Source organism: Rhineura floridana, chromosome 14 (genome assembly GCF_030035675.1).
Source record: "Rhineura floridana isolate rRhiFlo1 chromosome 14, rRhiFlo1.hap2, whole genome shotgun sequence".
Lineage (NCBI taxonomy): Eukaryota > Metazoa > Chordata > Lepidosauria > Squamata > Rhineuridae > Rhineura > Rhineura floridana.
Window position 1 is genome coordinate 32,392,081 of NC_084493.1, and position 22,718 is coordinate 32,414,798.

At 43.8% G+C, this 22,718-nt stretch overlaps 1 protein-coding gene and 1 pseudogene across 5 annotated transcripts in view; both read right to left on the reverse strand.

Annotated features, from left to right (window-relative positions):
• THSD4 (thrombospondin type 1 domain containing 4) overlaps window positions 1–22,718 on the reverse strand; it is a 699,350-nt gene that overhangs the window by 489,953 nt on the left and 186,679 nt on the right. For all 5 annotated transcript variants that reach the window (XM_061595164.1, XM_061595167.1, XM_061595165.1 and 2 more), the window contains one exon: window positions 15,205–15,304. In XM_061595164.1, the coding sequence (XP_061451148.1) occupies window positions 15,205–15,304 (100 nt within the window). The remainder of the gene's footprint in view (window positions 1–15,204; window positions 15,305–22,718) is intronic.
• Window positions 7,979–8,097, reverse strand: LOC133370070 (5S ribosomal RNA; annotated as a pseudogene).

Here is a 22,718-nt window from a genome sequence, read left to right on the forward strand (position 1 = left end):
GATCCAGATTTGGGTATTCAGAAGTTGTCCCCAGAGGACTGTGCATATTTCGCTAGTAACAGAGTAACTACAGGCTTTATTTACCATTTCCAAGATAAATACAGGCATAGCAGATGGCCAGGAAACAGAGGAATTGATTAAGTATGAAATTTAGGAAGGGTCTCATATTTTTAACCAAGCCTCCCCCATCCCTGTACAGAATGTTGCAGACCCCCATCTGTTTTCCCTGAAGTAACAAACCAAAAACTAATACAGCTATACGGCAAGATATGATTTTAATATATAATCATTCACTTCTTTTGTATGCGACTAGACTCTGCTTCTGCAGCATTATTTATTATAGCATTGGAGACAATATTATTACTTGTTCATAGCTCCAGATTTAGACAGTAAAGCAGTATTGGAGACATTTTCATCCCTTCCAGCTATTTCTGTTTAATAGATACACAGTAGTGCAGTGGCAAATTCAGAAGTGCAGGGTCCCTTCATGATAGTCACAGCCACGGCCCTCCCCCCCCCTTTTTTTTGCTGCTGGGTTGAGAATGAGATCCTTCTTAATGCCTTCTCCAATAACAACAGATGTCCCTATGAGCCAATAAGCATGAAAGAGGAGTGTTAGCTACTGAAAAGAGTCTTCTCAGTGGCTGACTCACCTCCTTTCACTCTGATTGGCTTCAATCAGCAGGAAGGGACAAGGAAATATGTTAGAAGACTCTTCTCAGTGGCTAACACACTCCCCGTTCATGCTGATTGGCTCATAGGATGCTGGAGACATAGGGACCTTGCTGGGACCTTGCTCCCAGAAAAGTAAGGGGTCTAAGACCCCCTAAGAACCTGGACAACTACAGCACTGTAGATATAGCACCTATATTCTTTTCATTTATATTTATACTTATACCAGTTTTAAGAGACAGCTTGTCCCCCAGAGAATCCTGAGGAATACAGTTTGAGAGTGCTAAGAATTTCCTGCTGGATATATATATATGAACATAAGAAGAGCTCTGCCAGATCAGACCAAAGGTCTACTATTCATTATTATTTATTACATTTATATCCCACCCTTCCTCCTGAGGGAGCCCATGGCAGCAAGTACATCAACAAAGCAATTTAACAACAAGCAAAAGAAAAGCGATTCTAAAGTACTTAAAAACATTTTTTTAAAAAAAACTGTTATGGTTAAAAACATTCTTAAAACATTCTATCTAGTGAAGCATCCAGCTGCCTCTGAGAAATCCATAACCAGGACGTGAGGACAACAATCCTCTCCTGTTGCTGTTCGTCAAGTGCAAGTTTGTGTTTAATGGGGCTTACTTCCTCATAAGTGGATACAGGATGACAGCCTAGGCTTTGGTTTAGGGTTGGTATTGGGGGGAAAACAGTTTTGTGCCATAACAGATGTATGGCAGGCAAAAATTCAACAGGTCAAGCCTTTTCTAGTATGGAAATACAATTATGGGAAAAGCTTCACCACGACTACTCTCTAATTTTGTGTTATGCCACGTCCCCAAGGGACCCGATTTTGTTTTATGGCACATGCCAATGGCAGCCATTTTGAGACTGGTGCACCCTCTGGTTCAAAAAGGTTGGTGGCCCCTCGGCTATCATAAGATGTTTCTACCCATATTTCAGTGCAATATAATTTGATTATTTTTCAATCCGAGATTGTTTTAGCCACAATAGTTGAGAAGGTGCAACACCTCCAAGTTGCAGGATGCACAGATGCCATATGTCAAGTACAGCGATGGGCCAGGCCTTCCCACGATTCACTTCGGAATCACCACTGGGAAAGCAGTGTGAAGGACGGGGTTGCAGCAAACATAGGAACAACACACTTAGGAAACACACACTTAACAGAAAGGAGGTCTGCTGTCTAGACTGAGGGTTCCCAAACTGTGGTTCACAACTTTCATTCAGGTGGGTTGCGGCATATCCACATTAAATGTTCATCTTCATCTTTAATTTTATTTCTACCATTTCTTTTATTGCATTTTACTGTATTATAATTCAAATTCTACAGAATGCAGAGTGGAATACGACAAAATACAATATAAAAAAAGCAATAAAAGTAAAATTAATTGCTAAAAAAGGCAGAAAAATCAGTAAGTGGTCTGCCAGGTTTCAAGTGGTCCATGGTAAAAAAGATTTGGGAACCACCGGTCTAGACACAAGAGAGCTTTATGTCTAGGTAGGCAGGGGGCTCTCCCCAGAAAGACAGTATCCCATTCATGTCAGTTTCACACCATCACAGGGACAAAGGAAGCTGCCGTCCTTTACCAAATCCATCAAGCTCAATGTGTTCTTCACTGACTGGCATCAGCTCACCAGGATTTCAGGCAGGAGTCTTTCTCGTCCTACCAGGAGATGCTTGGAACTGAATGTGGAACATTTTGCGTGCAAAGCATGTGTCCTACCACTGAGATACAGCCCTTCTCCCAGTAATGCTGTGCCAAATTCAGAAGAGCAGGGTCCTTTCATGATAGTCACAGCCACACACACCATTTTTTGCTCCTGAGATGAGAATGAGATCCTTCCTAATGCTTTCCAGGGCTGGTGCCAAAGGGCAGCTAGGTTGTGGCCTGGCTGAGGGCCCCTGAAGGGGCCCTCGTTAGGGTGGGAAAATAGTGCTCCCCTTCTGCGATCCACAGAGATGGAGCTTCCAGGCCATCCGCCCATTCACTCACTCCACCTACCTCTCTCCTGTGTTCTGCTGCTGTGCATGCAGGACTGCCATCAACTAAGATGGCAGTGGAGGCTTCTTTAAGGAGTTGATGTCCCAATGCCATTTTGGTTGATGGCAGGCATGTACGGGCATGTAGCATACCGTGCATGTGTGCCATCAACCAAGATGGCGGCAGGGGCATTAGCCCCTTCGAGAAGCCTCCGCCGCCATCTTGGTTGATGGTAGCCCTGTACACGCAGCACGCTCAGCAGCAGAACAAGGGCCCAGTCATACCTGGCACCGGCCTTGATGCCTTCCCCCATAACAACAGACAGGAGCCAAACAGCAGGGGGGAGTGTTAGCTACTGAAAAGAGCCTTCTCAGTGGCTGACTCACTTCCTTTTACTCTGATCAGCTCCAATCAGCAGGAAAGGATAAGGAAGCATGTTAGAAGACACTTCTCAGTGACTAACACCCTTCCTTTTCATAGATAGAATCATAGAAGAGTAGAGTTGGAAGGGGCATATAAGGCCATCAAGTCCAACCCTCTGCTCACTGCAGGAATCCAAATCAAAGCATTCCCGACAGATGGCTGTCCAGCTGCCTCTTGATCTAGAACTGCAAGCGCTTAGAGTTCCACCCCATTGGGACAGCCAACACAGGTTAGAAGGCTGCCTCACTGCAGACCTGCATCCGAACACATCGACAGTGTTGTGAAAGGACTGGCGCAGGACACAGCAGTGGAGGCAGGACAAGCGAGCACAACCTCTCTCTCATAGAATCATAGAATAGTAGAGTTGGAAGGGGCCTACAAGGCCATCGAGTCCAACCCCCTGCTCAATGCCAGAATGCAAATCAAAGCATTCCCGACAGATGGCTGTCCAGCTGCCTCTTGAAAGCCTCTAGTGTCAAAGAGCCAATTGATTCCATTGTCATATGGCTCTAACAGTTAGGAAGTTGTTCCTGATGTCCAGTTGAAATCTGGCTTCCTGCAACTTGAGCCCATGATTCTGTGTCCTGCACTCTGGGACGATCGAGAAGAGATCCCGGTCCTCCTCTATGTGACAAATCACGCTGATTGGTTTGTAGAATGCTGTAGACCTTGGGACCCTGCTCCTAAAAAAGTAGGGGGACTAAGACCCCCAAGACCCTGGACAACTACACCCCTGCCTTCTCCACTAACCAATATTCCTGGTTTTTCATATACCAGAAGAGCAGTTTACATATTGCACCAAATTCAGGGTTCAGCTTGGAGGGGCCCTCCCAACAGCCACACCTCCCAACAGCTGCTTAGTCATGCCTGATGCCAATACTGCTCATAGGATGAAGATGGGTTCTGAATAGGGATGGGCACAAAATTTGATTCAGTTTGTATTTCAAGCCGAATCTATCAAATTCACACTTTCCAACACAATACGAGAACCAAACCACAACCATCCTTTCAAATTTGCACTTATTCGAATTTTGCACTGCCAACCAAACAATGTTTACAAAAATGTACATATTAGAGGAAAGGATGCATAAAAATGAATATACGAGTGAAAATAACATATAGAAATCCAATATATGACAAGAAATTGGTTTCAAATAGTCAAAGCTGCCTACAAAATGGGTTAATAGGGAGAAATTTGCACTAAAATGCTGGAGAGTTTTCATGAGGATTTTAAATATATATATATACTGCAAATTGATGTTATTTTAAATTAGAGTCATTTTTTTAATTATACCTGTCTACATTTTTAATTATGTCTACACTTTTTAATTATATTTGTCTATATTTATCATTTATGTATTATATGCTTTTAATTTTGGTAGGTTTTTTAATTGTATGTGTTTTTTATCTGGAAGCCGCTGTGAGTTCCAATTTGGAAAAACGGCAGGGTATAAATAATAATAATAATAATAATAATAATAATAATAATAATAATAATAATAATAAATGCTGCAAAGATGTGGAGAACTGAATTTAAGATTGGAAAAATTAGAAGGAGAGAGAAGCAAAACTGACAGGTCTTTCCAGCCCTAGTTCTGAATCAGGGATATTAATCCTTTCAAATATTATAGAAATGCAATGTTTCCTGTTGGAAGTTCACGACTCCTCAATCTCCCATCTAATTTTTGCTATGGTTTGCCCTTTGCCCTAACTGGCTCCACAACAGTAGTTCACATAAAAGTGAGAACAACAAACACTGGTTTATGTAGTCCTGCTGTAACTGGAAACAATTAAAATAGAAGCTTTAAAAATCCTCCTTCCAGAATGAAATAGAAATAACAAAGAAAAAATCTCCAACAGGTGGAGTCAAAGAATGGTGACCGCGGGGGAGGGGAAATCTACTGCCATGAGAAAAAAAGCCATAAAACAGCTGGTACATTGGAAGTAATCACAGCTGGATAAAAAACAGCACAGCTGGATTACTTCTTGAGATAAGCATGTACATTGTCAAAACATCTGCAGGGCCACCAACTCAAATTAGTTTATTTAAGGTAAACTGCAATTAACGAGGAAATCATTCTGGACTTTGGCTGCAACATTAAGTAACCAGGATGGTGACATTTTAAGTCAAAAGATGAGTATTAGTTGGTCCCAAAGTGAATGCTTGTGGAAGACAAGAGCCAGCAGGCCAAGACAACATCAGCTTTTGCTTCAGAGATGGCCACGTCTGAGCCAAGAATTTACAAGCTCACAAGGAGCATCCATCGTGGATTATCTTACTGTGTCTTCTCTACAGATGTGAGGACTTAAGCATTCAATGAAGCCAATGCACCAGGCCATCTGAAAACGTGCCTGTTGCTTTCCATTCTGAAGGATGAGTGTCTGGAGACTAAACTGACATCATTTATTTCAAACTGGGCAAAGCTTTAAAAGGCCTCTTTTGCCCTGGGCCTCAGGAAATGCATTGCTCATGCATCTGTGCCCCCACCTATCTCTCCTTCAATACAACCTTTCCATCCCACCATGTCCCCAACCCTACATCTTAGCCAAATTTAGAGCAAACATTTGCATTCAGAACAACCATGGGATGTAGTTTTTCTCCATTTTAAAATCAGTGTGACCACTCGTGGACCGTCAAAAACAGAGGAAATGAAATCACCAAAATATAAGGGTGCTTATTAGCATAAAATCTACATACACCAATATATATGTATAGATGTAAAATTAGAAACAATTTCTATAACTTAAATAGAAATACAATGCATCTCACCATAATGGGAAAGACTGTGAGCAGCTGACTTGTATGCCAGCTCAGTAGCTATCCAGGATGAGCAACCTGAAGGCCCCTGCCCTTCCTCCTTTTAGCTTTTTATCTTAAAACAGACTTGGATTGGCCGCACCTTCAGTAGGGATACCTCCAAATAGAGGACTCTCCTCTGTCAAGTAGGACAAATGGCCACCCTATACAAAACATTGGAGTGGGGCAGAGACCCTGAATTTGAATGCTTGCACATGTAAAAAAAACTTACATTTTTTTGTATACAACTAAGGGTTGTATTCAACATTAGTCCTACTCAGATTAGAACTTCAGTCCATTAATTCCAATAGATTTGGTCTGAGCAGGACTTAGCTGGATACAACCAGAGCCAGATTTACATACAAGCTAAACAAGCTATAGCTAGGGCCTCACATTACGAGGGGCCTCGTGTTAGAAAGGAAGAAAAAGTTTACAACATTGCCACTGGGAAACCATAAATCATACAAAATGAAGATAATTTTTGGTAGGTATTGAATATCACTGTTGCAGCTCACTTGCTGACAACAGTAAACAATTCTATAGAACGTCGTACACATGCGGCCTTTTGGATTCTTGCAGAAAATTATATCTAATTTATATATTATAACCTTATATTATATTGTTTAATTGTGTTATGTGTTTGACAAACTCCTAAATAAAGAATGTGCACACATATAACTTGCATTTTTCATACCTATATTACACGACTATCAAATTCCATTTAATTGCACAGCCCGTATTTTACATTTAAAATTTTTATTATTTGTTGAAGAGGGAAGGGCCTCACTGATGTTATAGCTTAGGGCCACAACAAGTTTAAATCCAGCCCTGGATACAACCCCAGGACATAGGAGGAAACAAAGATGTAGTAAAGATGTGGAGTTGCGGGCATGATGACAAGTTAGCGTGAATGCTCAGGTATATCCCAAATAAGTTATGAGATGATAGATAACTTTGATGTGGAATGAGGGGTGAGCCAGCCAGCAAGCAGCACTATTCATTGGCCATCATCACCCACTATACTGCACTTCTAATACAAGATGCCAATATTCGTCATATGTTGTTTTACGGAAAACATATGACTGGAGATGGACAGATCAGTCTATTTCCTGTTCATGTCAATTTTACATGTTTCCATTCAAAAGCCCATTCCATCCTGTCTCTGCATTAAATGTGCAATTTTTTCCAAGGATGCTTTTTAAAAATGAAGTGGCAAAAATAGGGCAACGAGTGTCAAAAGCTCATTTCAGACGACATAGCCCAAATCCTGATCACACATCACTCAAAGATACAATGTAAATGTTACCAACTAGACACATTAGGAAGCTTCCTTATGCTAAGTCAGACCATTGGTTCATCTAACTCAATATTCTCTATTCTGACTGGCAGCTATTCTCAAGGGGGGTTCAGACAGGAGTCTCTCTCAGTCCTACCTGGAGACTGCTGAGGATTGAACCTGGGACCTTCTGCAAATGAAGCAGGAATTCTATCACTGAGCTACCACCCTTTCCTACACTACATTAATTGCAGTCATGCTATTTATAGCACACCTAGTTGGGGCCCCTGTTATTGCAAGCACTAAATGGTTCAGCAGGAAAATGTAGCTTAAATCTTGGTTTATAGCACTCAGACTAATCATCAATTACATCGAAATCTGTCAACAAGTCAGGAGACAAGGAACAAAGTCTTGAATCAGCTCTTCTGATACAACATTTTGCATGTGTTTCATTATTGTTGGGGTGGGGAGATCTCTTTGTAAATGATCAAGGCCAAAATAAAACAGAGGAATGAGGAAGGGAAGGATACAGCTCTGATAATTACCCTACAGCACAGGTTAGGCATTTACGTCTGTGTTATGTTAGTATGTAAGAGACACATATTTGAAATGACAGCACTGGGAATTAATGCTGACTCAGGTACTTTCTAAACTTTCTCTAGCTGAGCTAACTCAGCTCAGCTATTTTCACCGATAAATGTTGTTGTTATATGCCTTCAAGTTGATTACCACTTATGGTGACCCCTATATATAAATCCATAGGGTTTTCATGGTAAGAGGTATTCCGAGGTGGTTTACCATTGCCTTCCTCTAAGCCTACGGCACCCAGTATTCCCAGGCAGTCTCTCACGCAAGTACTAACCAGGTCTGACCTTGCTTAGCTTCTGAGATCAGACGAGATCGGGCGTGTTCAGGGTAGTATGGCCGTAGTCACTGATAAATAGAATGACCTAATTTACCTGGATTTTTCAAGAGGCTCTAAACTTTAGCACACTGATTCCCCGACCATTCATTTTCTTCTGGATTAAACCAGAGTCCTACTTCACTGTTATACCCAAAAACATATATTATTCTCTTAAAATAAACAAGGAAATCAGCTCCCAGACAACGGGAAGCACCCTTTCTGCAACTACAGTAGGGCTCAGCTGGCAGGCAACATCCTCTATCCCATGTAGGACAAAATATTGGTGGAGTCACCAACATGTCAGCTTCTTTACATGGAACAGAGAAGTAACATCTTGTCCTTCACCTTGAGCAGGAAAATGTCTTAGCTGGTCATGCAATACAGCTTGTGCAGCTGAATTTCCAGGGATAAGGTGGAAGATTGTGTCCCAAGTCTTCAATTAATAAAGAGGCATTAGGAAAATTGCCTCAAAATATAACTTATCTTGGTGTCAACAAGACGTTATAGCCCAGCCAGCCCAAGATATTTTGCTGCCTGAAGGAAAGAATACGACAGAGCCACCCCACATTCCACCTACAGAATCCCACTGGACTGGTACATGACTCTTCAAAGTGGCAACAGGACAACAGCCCCCACTTTACCTAATGAAAGCAGGATAGTTTAGGGAATTCAGAACGAATGGTGAGGGGCCTGCTTCCACCCTGGGCATCTGCCATCCAAGTCAGCGGCCTCACTCTGCCCAACAGTAGGGCCGGCCCTGCAAGTCAATCACATTTTCTTCTCAGGATTATGCACTCTTCATCTTTTGACCTCTTCAACCTTCTCTCTATTCGAAAAGCCAACCTCTCTCCTCTCTTTAACAAATTGTGAGGTTCCCCTGTTCCAATACAAACTAGCATCCTTCATTGATTCTAAATTGATAGGGTTCTCAGTCCCTTAAATATGGCCTCTCTTAATAAAGATGAAAGCTTATACTGGAACAGCAGCAGACAAAACATGGTTTAAAACTGCAGCTGCACCATTGCGAAGATGGCAGAAATAAAACTGTATGCCTACCATGGTCTCTCTCATACACACACACACTTAAGAAATAGGTAGTAAAATTATTCTTAACTCCATCATTCAGGCCTGGCAGTAAATGATGGGTTAGGTGCCCTTCCAAGAGTTCCAATACAAACATGAGGTGTAAAAAGGACTGTGTTGTTCAGGAGAGAGAAAGAGAAATGGTAGAAGCTATACCCTGATGCCCACAAGCTTCCTTTGCTGGCACCATATAGAATGAGTCATTGCTGGTGAACTGTGGGAAGGAGGTTTCCAAAGTAGCATATGCACTGTTACTGCTTCAAAGAGCAGGGGCACACACTGCTCACGGTATGGAACCAATTATCATCTCCATGTAATTACAAGGCCTAGACTAGTGCTCCCGAGGGCCATCTTGCTCAGCAAAGAAGTTGGCACGTTCACTCGCTGTTCCTCTGTGTGTGTATGTTGTAATACACTGCAGTGAAAAAGGTTACTATCTTTAGGCTGCAATTCTATACCCACTTAAGTTGGGGAGTAAGTCCAATTGATCTCAATGGGATTTACTTCTGAGGAGATATGTATAGGGTTGCACTGTTAGACTGCCATGTCCCTTTCGACAGCACTTAGGACAGAACTCTGATAATCCCACAAAGAGGAAAATTATATGGTGAACTGTGAATAACCTTGCATTGTTATTGCTATTGTTATTTATACAGTTCGCAGTCTACTCAATCCTGACAGACTGGGAGAAAGTCAGAATATACTGGAAAAACAAAAGCATCCATAAATAGATTGTTTTTAGGTTAATTGTTTTTAATCCCATATTTTAAGATTGTTGTAACCCGCCCTGGGACCTCTGGATGAACGGTGGGTAAGCAATGTTAATAATAGCCAGATAATATTATTCCTAGAACAAACAACTAGAACTGCTTACCTAGCCAAAATTTTAAACTGCAGGCTTCTATCAAATTAACCAAAATAATCCAGCCCATAATTATATCCCACCTTTCCTCCCAATGGGAGCACAGGGCTATTAACTATAAAAACATCACAATCATAAACAGTTAAAATATCAAAACATCATCATCATATTAAAATACAGAATGAACAACACCACAGCAGAGTCAGAAAAATTATTATTTGTGTCCTGAAGGCCTTGATAGAGTTCTCCACATTGTGCCTAGATGTGGCCAGTGGGGGAGACAATTAAACCACATTGGGAAGGGAGTACCATAATCTAGGGGCCACCACCAAGAACACTCTGCCCTGCTTCACCGCCCAGCTAGCAATAACTCTACCATCAGGACAAACAGGGCATCCCTGGAGAAGGCTCTTCAGGTTCTTAGGTCTCAAGTTATCCAGGGCCTTTTACACCAAACATCAACATTTTGAATGGGGCCCAGTAGCTCACTGGCAGCCAGTGCAGAGATTTGGGGATCACAATAATTTGATCCCCCCATCTCACCCCCCACAATAAACAGAAAGTGGGAGAGCCAGTGTGGTGTAGTGGTTAAGGTGCTGGACTACGACCCAGGAGACCAGGGTTCGAATCCCCACACAGCCGTGAAGCTCACTGGGTGATCTTGGGCCAGTCACTGCCTCTCAGCCTCAGAGGAAGGAAATGGTAAACCCCCTCTGAATACCACTTACCATGAAAACCCTATTCATAGGGTCACCATAAGTCAGGATCGACTTGAAAGCAGTCCATTTCCATTTTTTGCAGCTTCTAGGCAGCTTTCAAGGTTAGCCCCACACAGAGTGAATTACAGTAGTCTACACAGGAGGTTATTAGCATATTTGGTCTGATCCAGCACAGCTCTTCTAACATCATTATGTAAAGACAGAAGATGTTTCCCATGCACGCATATGCCTGCCGAGTGCCTTGCATTAAAAAAGAAATACAAACTTTTAATTAAGCGGGGGGAAAGTTCTGCGCTGGCTCACCTTTGGCAGTCCTTGATCGCAGCCTCAAGATCTAAGAACTCGTCCGTCTTCTGGAAGCTGGTAGCCAGGGGTTGGCCCAACACTTCTACCTCGTTGAATTATCATATACCCGCAAATTCATGGGAGTCGCATTTCCATAACATCTACTCAGGAGGCCAAATTGGGGCCGATTGGGCAGTGAACCCCACAAACAATCTCCCCAATTGGCCCCCAGTCTCCATTCAGGAAATCACCTCCTTAATCACTAACTTGAAGTTGGGTAAAGCTCCAGAGCCTGATAACATTCTCCCAGAAGCAATCAAATTTAACCCAGAGTGGTGGGCACCGGTCCTGGCAGCTTTATTTATGAATATTGATCAAACTGTCTGCATTCCTGAGGACTGGGGCCTTGCCACTATTATTCCAATCTTCAAAAAGGGTAGTCGTGCGGACCCAGCCAATTATAGACTGATTTGCTTGCTAAATATTCTCAGCAAGCTTTACGTAAGTCACCTACTTTCAAAACTGCAAATTTGGATGGAAATTTGGGAAAATATTTTGGAGGAAGAGCAAGTCAGTTTCGGGGCGAGTCACTCCCCCTTGGACCACGCCTTTGTCCTACAACATCTTGTTGAAAAATATACCTCCAAGCCAGGGGGCACTCTTTATGCTGCCTTCATTGATTTTAAGGCAGCATTTGATCTTATTCCAAGAGATAAGCTTTGGTCAAAACTTGAATCCACCAATACTGACAGACGCTTATTAGCTTTGATTCGTGGCCTATACCAGAATACTCAGGTTCGTATATGATGTAATAGCGCTGGCAACTTGTCTAGACCCATTTCCACCTTCAAAGGAGTTAAGCAGGGCTGTATTTTAGCCCCCACGTTGTTCAATCTATATATTAACTCCCTAATCAAAACCCTGACGCAATGCCCCACGCACCATCCTACTTTGTCGAATAGGCCTCTTTCTATTCTTCTATATGCAGACGATGTAGTATTTTTGTCTCTCACAAGTACTGGCATTCGTCGCCTGCTCAGAGCCCTCGCCAGTTATTGTAACAACGAACTGCTGGTCATTAATCACAGTAAATCTAAGGTTGTAGTATTTACAAGGAAGAGGGTGAAACATCGGTGGCGAGTAAACGGTATCCCCATAGAACAAGTACTAGCATACAGATACCTGGGAATAACCCTTCACTCCTCCGGATTATGGCACCTGCAGGCAAAAAATGCTAGGGCAAATGCAATGAGGAGCACTAAGGCACTCCTCTCCTTCTTCTACACGAAGGGCGGGCAATTCGTTCCATCCGCGCTGCAGGTATTCTCTGCTAAAGTCATCTCCCAAATTACTATATGGCGCCCAGATAAGTGTCTATTTCAGAAAATAGACAGCTATACTTCCTTTGAAACTATTCAAACTAAGTTTCTCAGGAACATTTTGGGCACTCCCCCATGTGTCCCGAATGCACCTTGAAGCTGGGCTGCCTACCACTGAGGCTCATATATGGGTGCTTAAATTCAGGTATTGGCTAAAACTGATCTTTGCACCAGTCGGTTTGGCCCCTCTCGTGTTATCTGATATGTACCAGTCAAAATGGAAAAAAATCTCTACTTACTAAACTTTCCGTTCTGGGTTTCTCTTCCTCTACTCTCCTAGCGCTAGGCTTCTCCCAAGCGAAGTCGGCTATTACGCAGAGAATATTCGATAAGGAATTCCAAAACCACCTGTCCCATGCTGGTCTTAACTCTGACCCTAGCCTTTATCCAAAAGCTTTTACCTCGGCGCGCTATCTGGCCCTCCTCCATATACCCAGACTCAGGAAAGCATTCACACTGGCCAAACATAACGTCCTACCCTCTGCACTCCTAGAGGGTAGGTACCAGAAAATCCCACTCGCTGAACGTCACTGTCCATGTGATACTGGTGCTGTAGACACTGTGAGTCATGTTTTACTAGAATGCTCCCTTTATCACGCCCTCCGCATCCGGTTTATTACTCCTTTCCTTCAGAAATTTCCGGGTAGGGACCCTGCTTTTTATGTACATTATCTTTTAGCTGATAAAAAAACCCTAGTAACATCCAAGGTCGCGAGTTTTTGTGATGCGGTGATTAAATATCGAAAAGCGCTGCCAAAGCAATGACCGTTGGAGTTTGAAGAACGTTTTTTAGACTGAGTTTATAGTCTTATCAGTATACAGTTATTGTACTGTTAGCTTTTATAATGCTTTTTATAGTTTGTACTGTGATTTCTGCTGGTCACTGACCGTAATAAATATTCATTCATTCATTCATTCATTCATTCATTCATTCATTCACACATATGCTCCCTTCAAACGTTCAAACCAGGATGTATAGATCAGAGGCAGAGCCTGCTGCCAGGATGCTCCTCTCCATCCCAGAGGTGTGTTAGTTCTACACAGATCACAGTGTCACAGAGATTATAGGTGGAGGATGTGGCCAACATCTTCCTCCATATCCTTAAATGCCCTGACTTGGCACTTGGATGATTTACGAAACAGGTCAAACAGACTGAAAGTCTTTGATGTGACAGCCCTTCAGATATTTAAAGAGAATTGATGAGGAAGAACCCCCTCCCCCTGGACTCAGAAAGTCACATTCTTTTTCTCAAAACATTCAGAAGGAACGTCTCTTAAATATTCCACCCACATGAATCTGCTGCAACAACAACAAAAATCCCAAATGTAGAGTCTTGTGATGTCTTGAAGGCTAACACACTTGTAGTGGCAGAAGGTTTCATGGGTCTACTGCACTGAGTCAAGAACCATGTCAGAACAACTGGGAAGTACAAAAGCTGGTGGATAACTAAGTTTCAATCCACACGAGTCCAAAATGTGTTGATCAGGTTAGGTTGCGTTACATTCCTCAGGTATCCCTATTTGTCAGCTTCTCCCATGAAAAATTTTTGTTGCAGTATGGCAACTTCTGTGCATTGATGGGTAACTCCAGGCCTCTCTATCTTGCCCTCAGGATTCTCCCCAGACCACAGCCCTCTCTGGTCCTGCTCCAGGCTCTCTTGCATGGCTGGAATGTGTCCTTAAGCTATTATTATTATTATTATTATTGTTGTTGTTGTTGTTATTATTATTATTATTATTATTATTATCAGCAGCAGCAGCAGCAGCAGCAATTACCACCCGCCCTTCAGCCAAAGGTCCCAGAGTGGGTTACAACCGTTTTGACATGTTTGACATGAAATACAATTTGAAAACAACCAAAAATGCCTCTTGTTTGCCTGGATGGAGAAATGTGTGTATGGAGGGAGGGTAAAACTAGACACCACAGATTTTAGTTGGTTTTAATGTGGCCTACATGTACAAAATGTGGGGCTACCCTTAGGCCTGGTTCAAAACCTCCAGCTGGTGCATAGTACAGCAGGTAGACTGATGATGGGGTCAGCCAGCCAACAGCCTGTGACACCCCTGCTAAAACATCTGCACTGGCTACCCATACACTACCTGCCCAGATTCAAGGCTCTTGTGTTGATCTACAAAGCCCTGGACAACTGGGGTCCAGAATACCTTAAGGACCACCTGAGCCCTTATATCTCAACTTGGTAACTGAGAACATCCAAAGGAGTGCTGTTAGTTGTCCCCTGTATTACACAGGCCCGACTGGCCTCAACCAGAAGTCGGACATTTAATGTCGCCAGTCCCATGCTGTTGAACATTCTTCCAGCAGAGATGCGGCAGACATCCTCACTTTGGACTTTCAGGCATCTCTTGAAGACTTTTTTTGTGTCAACAGGCCTATGCAGATGCTTAATATGTTTTTGAGTGGCCAGTCATTTTAATGATTGTGTTGATGGTGCTGTACACCGCCCTGATGTTTTGCGAGAGGAAGGTATATAAATATTTTAATAACTAAAAAGGTAAGAGTTGCACCCATTGCTGCACCCCCGTTTACCTCTGGATCTGCCCATCACTGGCATGCACCCCACTCTCAATGTGGCCCCTTGGGCTGAAAAAGGTTCCTCACCTTTGCTGTAGAGTCTGCTGCAGAATGTGTTGAGAGAGTAAAATGCTCCCCACTGGTCTTTCTAAATATACATACCAAATCAACAACAACAACAGTTTAATAGTGTTGCAGAACAGTGAAAGTTGCATCATATTGACCCAAGGAAGAAACCATTGCATTAAAAAAATGGAGATTTATCTCCCCTTACCTTCCGCAAAAGGCTCCCACTCATAGAATCGCCCCATAAAAGGCTTGTTGTTGTAGGATGCACACTGTACCTCCCTGATGCTTCTGTTCTCAGGACACACCTGTGGAATAAAGGACAGGAGTATTATGGTTTTTTCTTGCAAATTTATTAAAAACAGAACAGGAGAAAGAAAGTAAAAAAAAGAAAAAGAGAAAGGAAAAACCCAACAGCTCCCATTAACTATACAACAAACGTCAATACATCCATCCTAATTTACACACAGAGATTGATATATGCCATCTAAATGTCCAAATAGATTCCAAAATGAAGTTGGTGTTTACAGAAAGTGTGTTTAAATATGGAACAGGAGTATTATATTAGAAACACATACAATGGTCACGATTGCTCACCTTCTCACATGCATTAATCATATATCACATCCAAACATACTGGTGAATGTGTGATCTCCTTCAACAGACATGCAATCAATGAGTTTTGCAAAATATTTTCCACCACCCAAGGGCCACATGGCCAGCTCCTGAGGCTCCCCCCCCCCGTAATAACCATGGGATTTGGAGAGATTTTTAGAAATGTGAGACAGCATGGTTTCCTCCATCAGCTTGGCTGTGGCCAGCTGCTGTGCGGCTCTTCCTCTCCAGAACAGCCTCTATCAGCAGCCATCCCACTTGAATATAAGAACATAAGAGCCTGCTGGATCAGGCCAGTGGCCCATCTAGTCCAGCATCCTGTTCTCACAGTGGTCAACTAGTTGCCCATTGGAAGCCCGCAAGCAGGACCTGAGTGCAAGAGCACTTCCCCTCTTGCAGTTTCCAGCAACTGGTCTTTGGAAGCACACTGGCTTTGCCAATGGAGACAGAGCATAGCCATTATGGATAGTAGCCCCTGATAGCCTTATCCTCCATGCATTTGTCTAATTCTCTTTTAAATCCCTCCAAGTGGGTGGCCATCACTGCCTACTGTGGGAGCAAATTCCATAGTTGTACCATGCGCTGTGTGAAGAAGCACTTTCTTTTGTCTGTCCTGAATCTTCTAACATTCAGCCTCATTGAATGTCCTTAGTTCTAGTGCTATATGAGAGGAAGAAAACCTTTTCTCTGTCCACTTTCTCCATGCCATGCATAATGGTATACACTTTGATCATGTCGCCACTGACTCACCTTTTCTCTAAATGACCCCACCCCAAATGCTGCAACTCCCATAGGGGAGTCACTTCAAATTTTTGATCATTCTGGTTGCCCTTTTCTGAAATTTCTGAGCTTGGGAGAGCCAAGGCAGCAAAGCCTCCTCTTCAGCCTGCTGGGCACCAGCTGCCATTTGGTTCACGAGCTAGAGGGAGCCCCAGCTCCACGAGCCCCTGCTCCACGAGCTAGAGGGAGCCCCAGCTGACGAAGCGTCAAGGCCCCAGCTGACAAAGCGTCAAGGCGACTTAAGCAGCAGAGCGAGTTCGGCAGCAGGGCGAGGAGGCCAGGCCCCGCCGCACTCTGCCCGTCTGTTCCCTGACCTCAGCTAAACAGCAGTTTCCAACCCATTGACGTAATAAACCTTAAACAAAACTATGCAGGTAAGAAGCCAGCAGGGGTGTGGGGGCTTTCCAGTGTTTTGCACCGCCTGCAGCATGTACGACTATCTGCCTGTTGGACAGAAATCATGGGTGTGCTCTCAGTGCAATGAGCTCCTGGCTCTCAGGGAACGACTTCATTTCCTTGAGGCCAAGGTGGCTGACCTGGAAAAGCTGAGAGAGGCAGAGAGAGGTGTGGAGGAGGCCTTCAGGGACGTTATAGCTGTGTCCCACTCCAAGGATGATAGCTCTTCCGCTTTCATGGAGAACGACGGTCTCAGGGAAGGAGAGCATCCAGTTGAGGAAGAGGGAAACGATCCCTTAGAAGGAACCCATTCCTTGGGGGATGAGCAGCTATCCTGTCTTGCCGAGGATATATCTCCAGGGGGTGGAGGGATCCTTGTAGTGGGTGATTCGATCATTAGGAACATAGACAGTGGGGTGTGTGATGGGCATGCAGACCACAAGGTGTTTTGCCTGCCTGGTGAGAAGGTTGTGGATATCCCCCGTCATTTAGACAGGCACAGCTTTGCAGTCTCAATGCATGGATGAGACGATGGTGTCGGGTGGAAGGGTTTGGATTTGTTAGGCACTGGGGAACATTTTGGGACAAGCCGGGCCTGTACAAAAGGGACAGGCTCCACTAGAACCAGAATGGAACCAGACTGCTGGCACTTAAAATTAAAAAGGTGGCAGAGCAGCTTTTAAACTGACTGAGGGGGGAAACCTGACAGGAGCTGAGGAAGGTCCGGTTCGGAATAAACCTCCCCCCTGGGATAAAGACCAAAGAAATGATGAAATTTTAAAAGGGGTAGGCCTAGAAGTAGGCATTGTGAGAGCAGGGGCACAGGATATAAATTCAGAAGGGCAAAATTACCACAGGCCAAACCACAAGTGCCAAAGACACTTGAAGAGAGACACTGCTTACAAGTGCCTGTACGCTAATGCTAGGAGCCTCCGAACCAAGATGGGAGAACTGGAGTGCTTGGTCTTAGAGAACAGCATTGATATAGTGAGCATAACGGAGACCTGGTGGAATGGAGAAAACCAGTGGGATACGGTTATCCCTGGATATAAACTATATCGGAAGGACAGGGAAGGACGTATTGGTGGCGGAGTCGCTCTATACGTGAAAGAAGGCATTGAATTCAGCAAGCTCGAAACCCCAAAAGAGGCGGGCTCCTCCACAGAATCGTTGTGGGTGGTGATACCATGCCCCAGGAGGGACTTAATACTGGGAACGATCTATCGTCCCCCTGATCAAAATGCTCAGGGAGACCTTGAGATGAGATATGAAATTGAGGAAGCATCCAAACTAGGAAATGTGGTCGTAATGGGTGACTTCAACTACCCAGACATAGACTGGCCGCATATGTGTTCCAGTCATGACAAAGAAGCCAAATTTCTAGATATTCTAAATGACGATTCCCTACACCAGTTGGTCATGGAAACGACCAGAGGGACGGCAACCCTGGACTTAATCCTCAGTGGGGACTGGGACCTGGTGCGAGATGTAAGTGTTGTTGAACCGAATGGGAGCAGTGACCATAGTGCTATTAAATTAAACATACATGTAACTGGCCAATTGCCAAGAAAATCTAACACGGTCACATTTGACTTCAAAAGAGGAAACTTCACAAAAATGAGGGGATTGGTAAAAAGAAAGCTGAAAAACAAAGTCCAGAGGGTCACATCACTCGAAAATGGTTGGAAGTTGTTTAAAAACACTATATTAGAAGCTCAACTGGAGTGCATACCGCAGATCAGAAAAGGTACCGCCAGGGCCAAGAAGATGCCAGCATGGTTAACGAGCAAAGTCAAGGAAGCTCTTAGAGGCAAAAAGTCTTCCTTCAAAAAATGGAAGTCTTGTCCGAATGAAGAAAATAAAAAAGAACACAAACTCTGGCAAAAGAAATGCAAGAAGACAATAAGGGATGCTAAAAAAGAATTTGAGGAGCACATTGCTTAAGAACATAAAAACCAACAACATAAAATTCTATAAATACATTCAAAGCAGGAGACCATCTAGGGAGGTGATTGGACCCTTGGATGATAAGGGAGTCAAAGGTGTACTAAAGAGCGATAAGGAGATTGCAGAGAAGCTAAATGAATTCTTTGCATCTGTCTTCACAGTGGAAGATATAGGGCAGATCCCTGAACCTGAACTAACATTTGCAGGAACGGATTCTGAGGAACTGAGACAAATAGTGGTAACGAGAGAGGAACTTCTAGGCTTAATGGACAATATAAAAACTGACAAATCACCGGGCTCGGATGGCATCCACCCGAGAGTTGTTCATGCTCTAGTGACCTCTAGATTGGACTACTGTAATGCACCCCACGTGGGGCTGCCCTTGAAGACGGTTAGGAAGCTGCAGCTAGTGCAAAATGCAGCAGCCAGATTATTGACAAGGACCAGTCGGTCCTCACATATTACACCTGTTCTGGCGCGTTTGCACTGGCTGCCAATTTGTTTCCGGGCCAGATTCAAGGTGCTGGTATTGCCCTACAAAGCCCTACACGGTGTGGGCCCGCAATACCTGATGGAACGCCTCTCCCGCTATGAACCTACCTGTGCACTTTGTTCGACATCTAAGGCCCTCCTCCGAGTACCGAGTCATTGAGAAGCTCGGAGGGTAATGACAAGATCCAGGGCCTTTTCTGTGGTGGCCCCCGAATTGTGGAACAGTCTCCCCGAGGAGGTACGCCTGGCGCCTACGTTGTTATCCTTTCGGCGCCAGGCTAAAACCTTCCTATTCTCCCAGGCATTTTAAATGCATTTTAAATACATTTTAAATATATTTAATATATTTTTAAGTATTTTGATGTGTTAATTGCTTTAGTTGTTTTTGATATTGTTTAGCGCACTTGTATTTTATATTGTACTTTTGTATGTTGTACACCGCCCAGGGAGCCATTGGTTATGGGCGGTTTATAAATGAAACTAAATAAATAAATAAACTCAAATGTGAAATTGCTGATCTGCTAACTAAAATATGTAACTTGTCCCTCGGGTCCTCCTCCGTGCCTGAGGACTGGAAAGTGGCAAATGTAACGCCAATATTCAAAAAGGGATCCAGAGGGGATCCCGGAAATTACAGGCCAGTTAGCTTAACTTCTGTCCCTGCAAAACTGGTAGAAAGTATGATTGAAGCTAGATTAACTAAGCACATAGAAGAACAAGCCTTGCTGAAGCACAGCCAGCATGGCTTCTGCAAGGGAAAGTCCTGTCTCAGTAACCTATTAGAATTCTTTGAGAGTGTCAACAAGTATATAGATAGAGGTGATACAGTAGACATAGTATACTTAGACTTTCAAAAAGTGTTTGACAAGGTACGTCACCAAAGACTTCTGAGGAAGCTTAGCAGTCATGGAATAAGAGGAGACATCCTCTTGTGGATAAGGAATTGGTTAAGAAGCAGAAAGCAGAGAGTAGGAATAAGCGGACAGTTCTCCCAATGGAGGGCTGTAGAAAGTGGAGTCCCTCAAGGATCGGTATTGGGACCTGTACTTTTCAACTTGTTCATTAATGACCTAGAATTAGGAGTGAGCAGTGAAGTGGCCAAGTTTGCTGACGACACTAAATTGTTCAGGGTTGTTAAAACAAAAAGGGATTGCGAAGAGATCCAAAAAGACCTCTCCAAACTGAGTGAATGGGCGGAAAAATGGCAAATGCAATTCAATGTAAACAATTGTAAAATTATGCATATTGGAGCAAAAAATCTGAATTTCACATATAAGCTCATGGGGTCTGAACTGGCGGTGACCAACCAGGAGAGACACCTCGGGGTTGTAGTGGACAGCACGATGAAAATGTCGATCCAGTGTGCAGCAGCTGTGAAAAAGGCAAATTCCATGCTAGCGATAATTAGGAAAGGTATTGAAAATAAAACAGCCGATATCATAATGCCGTTGTATAAATCTATGGTGCGGCCGCATTTGGAATACTGTGTACAGTTCTGGTCGCCTCATCTCAAAAAGGATATTATAGAGTTGGAAAAGGTTCAGAAGAGGGCAACCAGAATGATCAGGGGGATGGAGCGACTCCCTTAAGAGGAAAGGTTGCAGCATTTGGGGCTTTTTAGTTTAGAGAAAAGGCGGGTCAGAGGAGACATGATAGAAGTGTATAAAATTATGCATGGCATTGAGAAAGTGGATAGAGAAAAGTTCTTCTCCCTCTCTCATAATACTAGAACTCGGGGACATTCAAAGAAGCTGAATGTTGGAAGATTCAGGACAGACAAAAGGAAGTACTTCTTTACTCAGTGCATAGTTAAACTATGGAATTTGCTCCCACAAGATGCAGTAATGGCCACCAGCTTGGATGGCTTTAAAAGAAGATTAGACAAATTCATGGAGGACAGGGCTATCAATGGCTACTAGCCATGATGGCTGTGCTCTGCCACCCTAGTCAGAGGCAGCATGCTTCTGAAAACCAGTTGCCGGAAGCCTCAGGAGGGGAGAGTGTTCTTGCACTCGGGTCCTGCTTGCGGGCTTCCCCCAGGCACCTGGTTGGCCACTGTGAGAACAGGATGCTGGACTAGATGGGCCACTGGCCTGATCCAGCAGGCTCTTCTTATGTTCTTATGGTTCCTCCCCTCCCAGAATAGCCTCAATCCAAGCTGGCTGCATGAGGGAGAGGGGAGATAGGGAAGATCTTTCCATCAGCAGGTACCAACTGCCACCTGGCTCTTCCCCTCCCAAAATACTCTCCTGTAATGGTTAATGACCTGTTTTTTGATCACTTTCCTCTTCCTTTCATGATCCCTTTTCCCTTTTGTATTACGTTCATTACCATTCTTTTTCTAAACCATAGACCATTGGCATGCATTGGCTAAAAGGAAAGGAGAATATATAAATCACCTTAGTAAATATGAACTAAGTAAAACAGGACATAGGAAGCTGTCTTATACCAGGTCAAACTATTGATTCATCTAACCCATAGGTAAGCAATGTGGTACCCTCTAGAGGGTGTTGGACTACAATTCACATCATCACTGGTCATTGGTCATTGGCTGATGGGAGCTGCAAGTCCAACAGTATCTGCGAGGGGGACAAGTTCTTCTATTGCAGACCCAGTACTGAACTACCAGGTTTGTACATCACCTAGAGGATATCTCTGATCTAACCCAGTACTGTCTATTCTGGCTGGCAGCACTTCTCCAGAACCTCAGGCAGGTCTTTCCCAACAGCTGTTGCCTTATCCTTTTATTTGTAGAGGCCAAGGTTGAATCTGGGACATTCTACATGCAAAGCAGGTGCTCTGCCACTGAGCTATGGTTCCTTTCCTAAACTCAAAAAGGCATACACCACCCAGAGAGAGAATGAGAGAGAGAGAGAGATTGCACAAGTTGTACTGAGGAAGGACAGTGAAACGCCTCAGGAAATATTTATTACAAGGGTGGGAAAAAATTTTCCTGTCTGGAAGACCTTCCAAGGGCCACATGCTGGTGATGGACGAGGCCAGAGGAATGTGCAGGCAGAACACTGAATGTATTCTTTTAACTTTGACCAGGTGGCTGGTTTCTACACACAGAAACTCCTCTCTGTCCTCCATCCAGGGAAGCAAGAGGCGTGACCAGAGTTTAAGGACACATTCCAGCCAGGGAAATATACTCAGGGTGCAAAGCAGGGCCCATAAGGGGTGTGGCCGGGGGAGTGTTCCAAGGGCCAGAGAGAGGCATGTGGGGGCTGCATTGGGCCCCCAGACCAGAGGTTCCCCACCCATTCTAAATTGTGTGCAAAATGCTGCTCCGAGCTTGCTTCAGCTTTCCTTTCCTTTTTGCCTTCATCCCTCCTTTACATCCAGAACAGGAAACATAAGGCCTCCTGAATGTTTTCATCTACAGCTCCCATTATCCCTGACCATTGTGCAGGCTGGCTGGGGCTGATGGGAGCTGCGAGTGCAACAACATCTGCGGGGGGCACAGGTTTTTCTCTTGTGGGCCCAGCACTG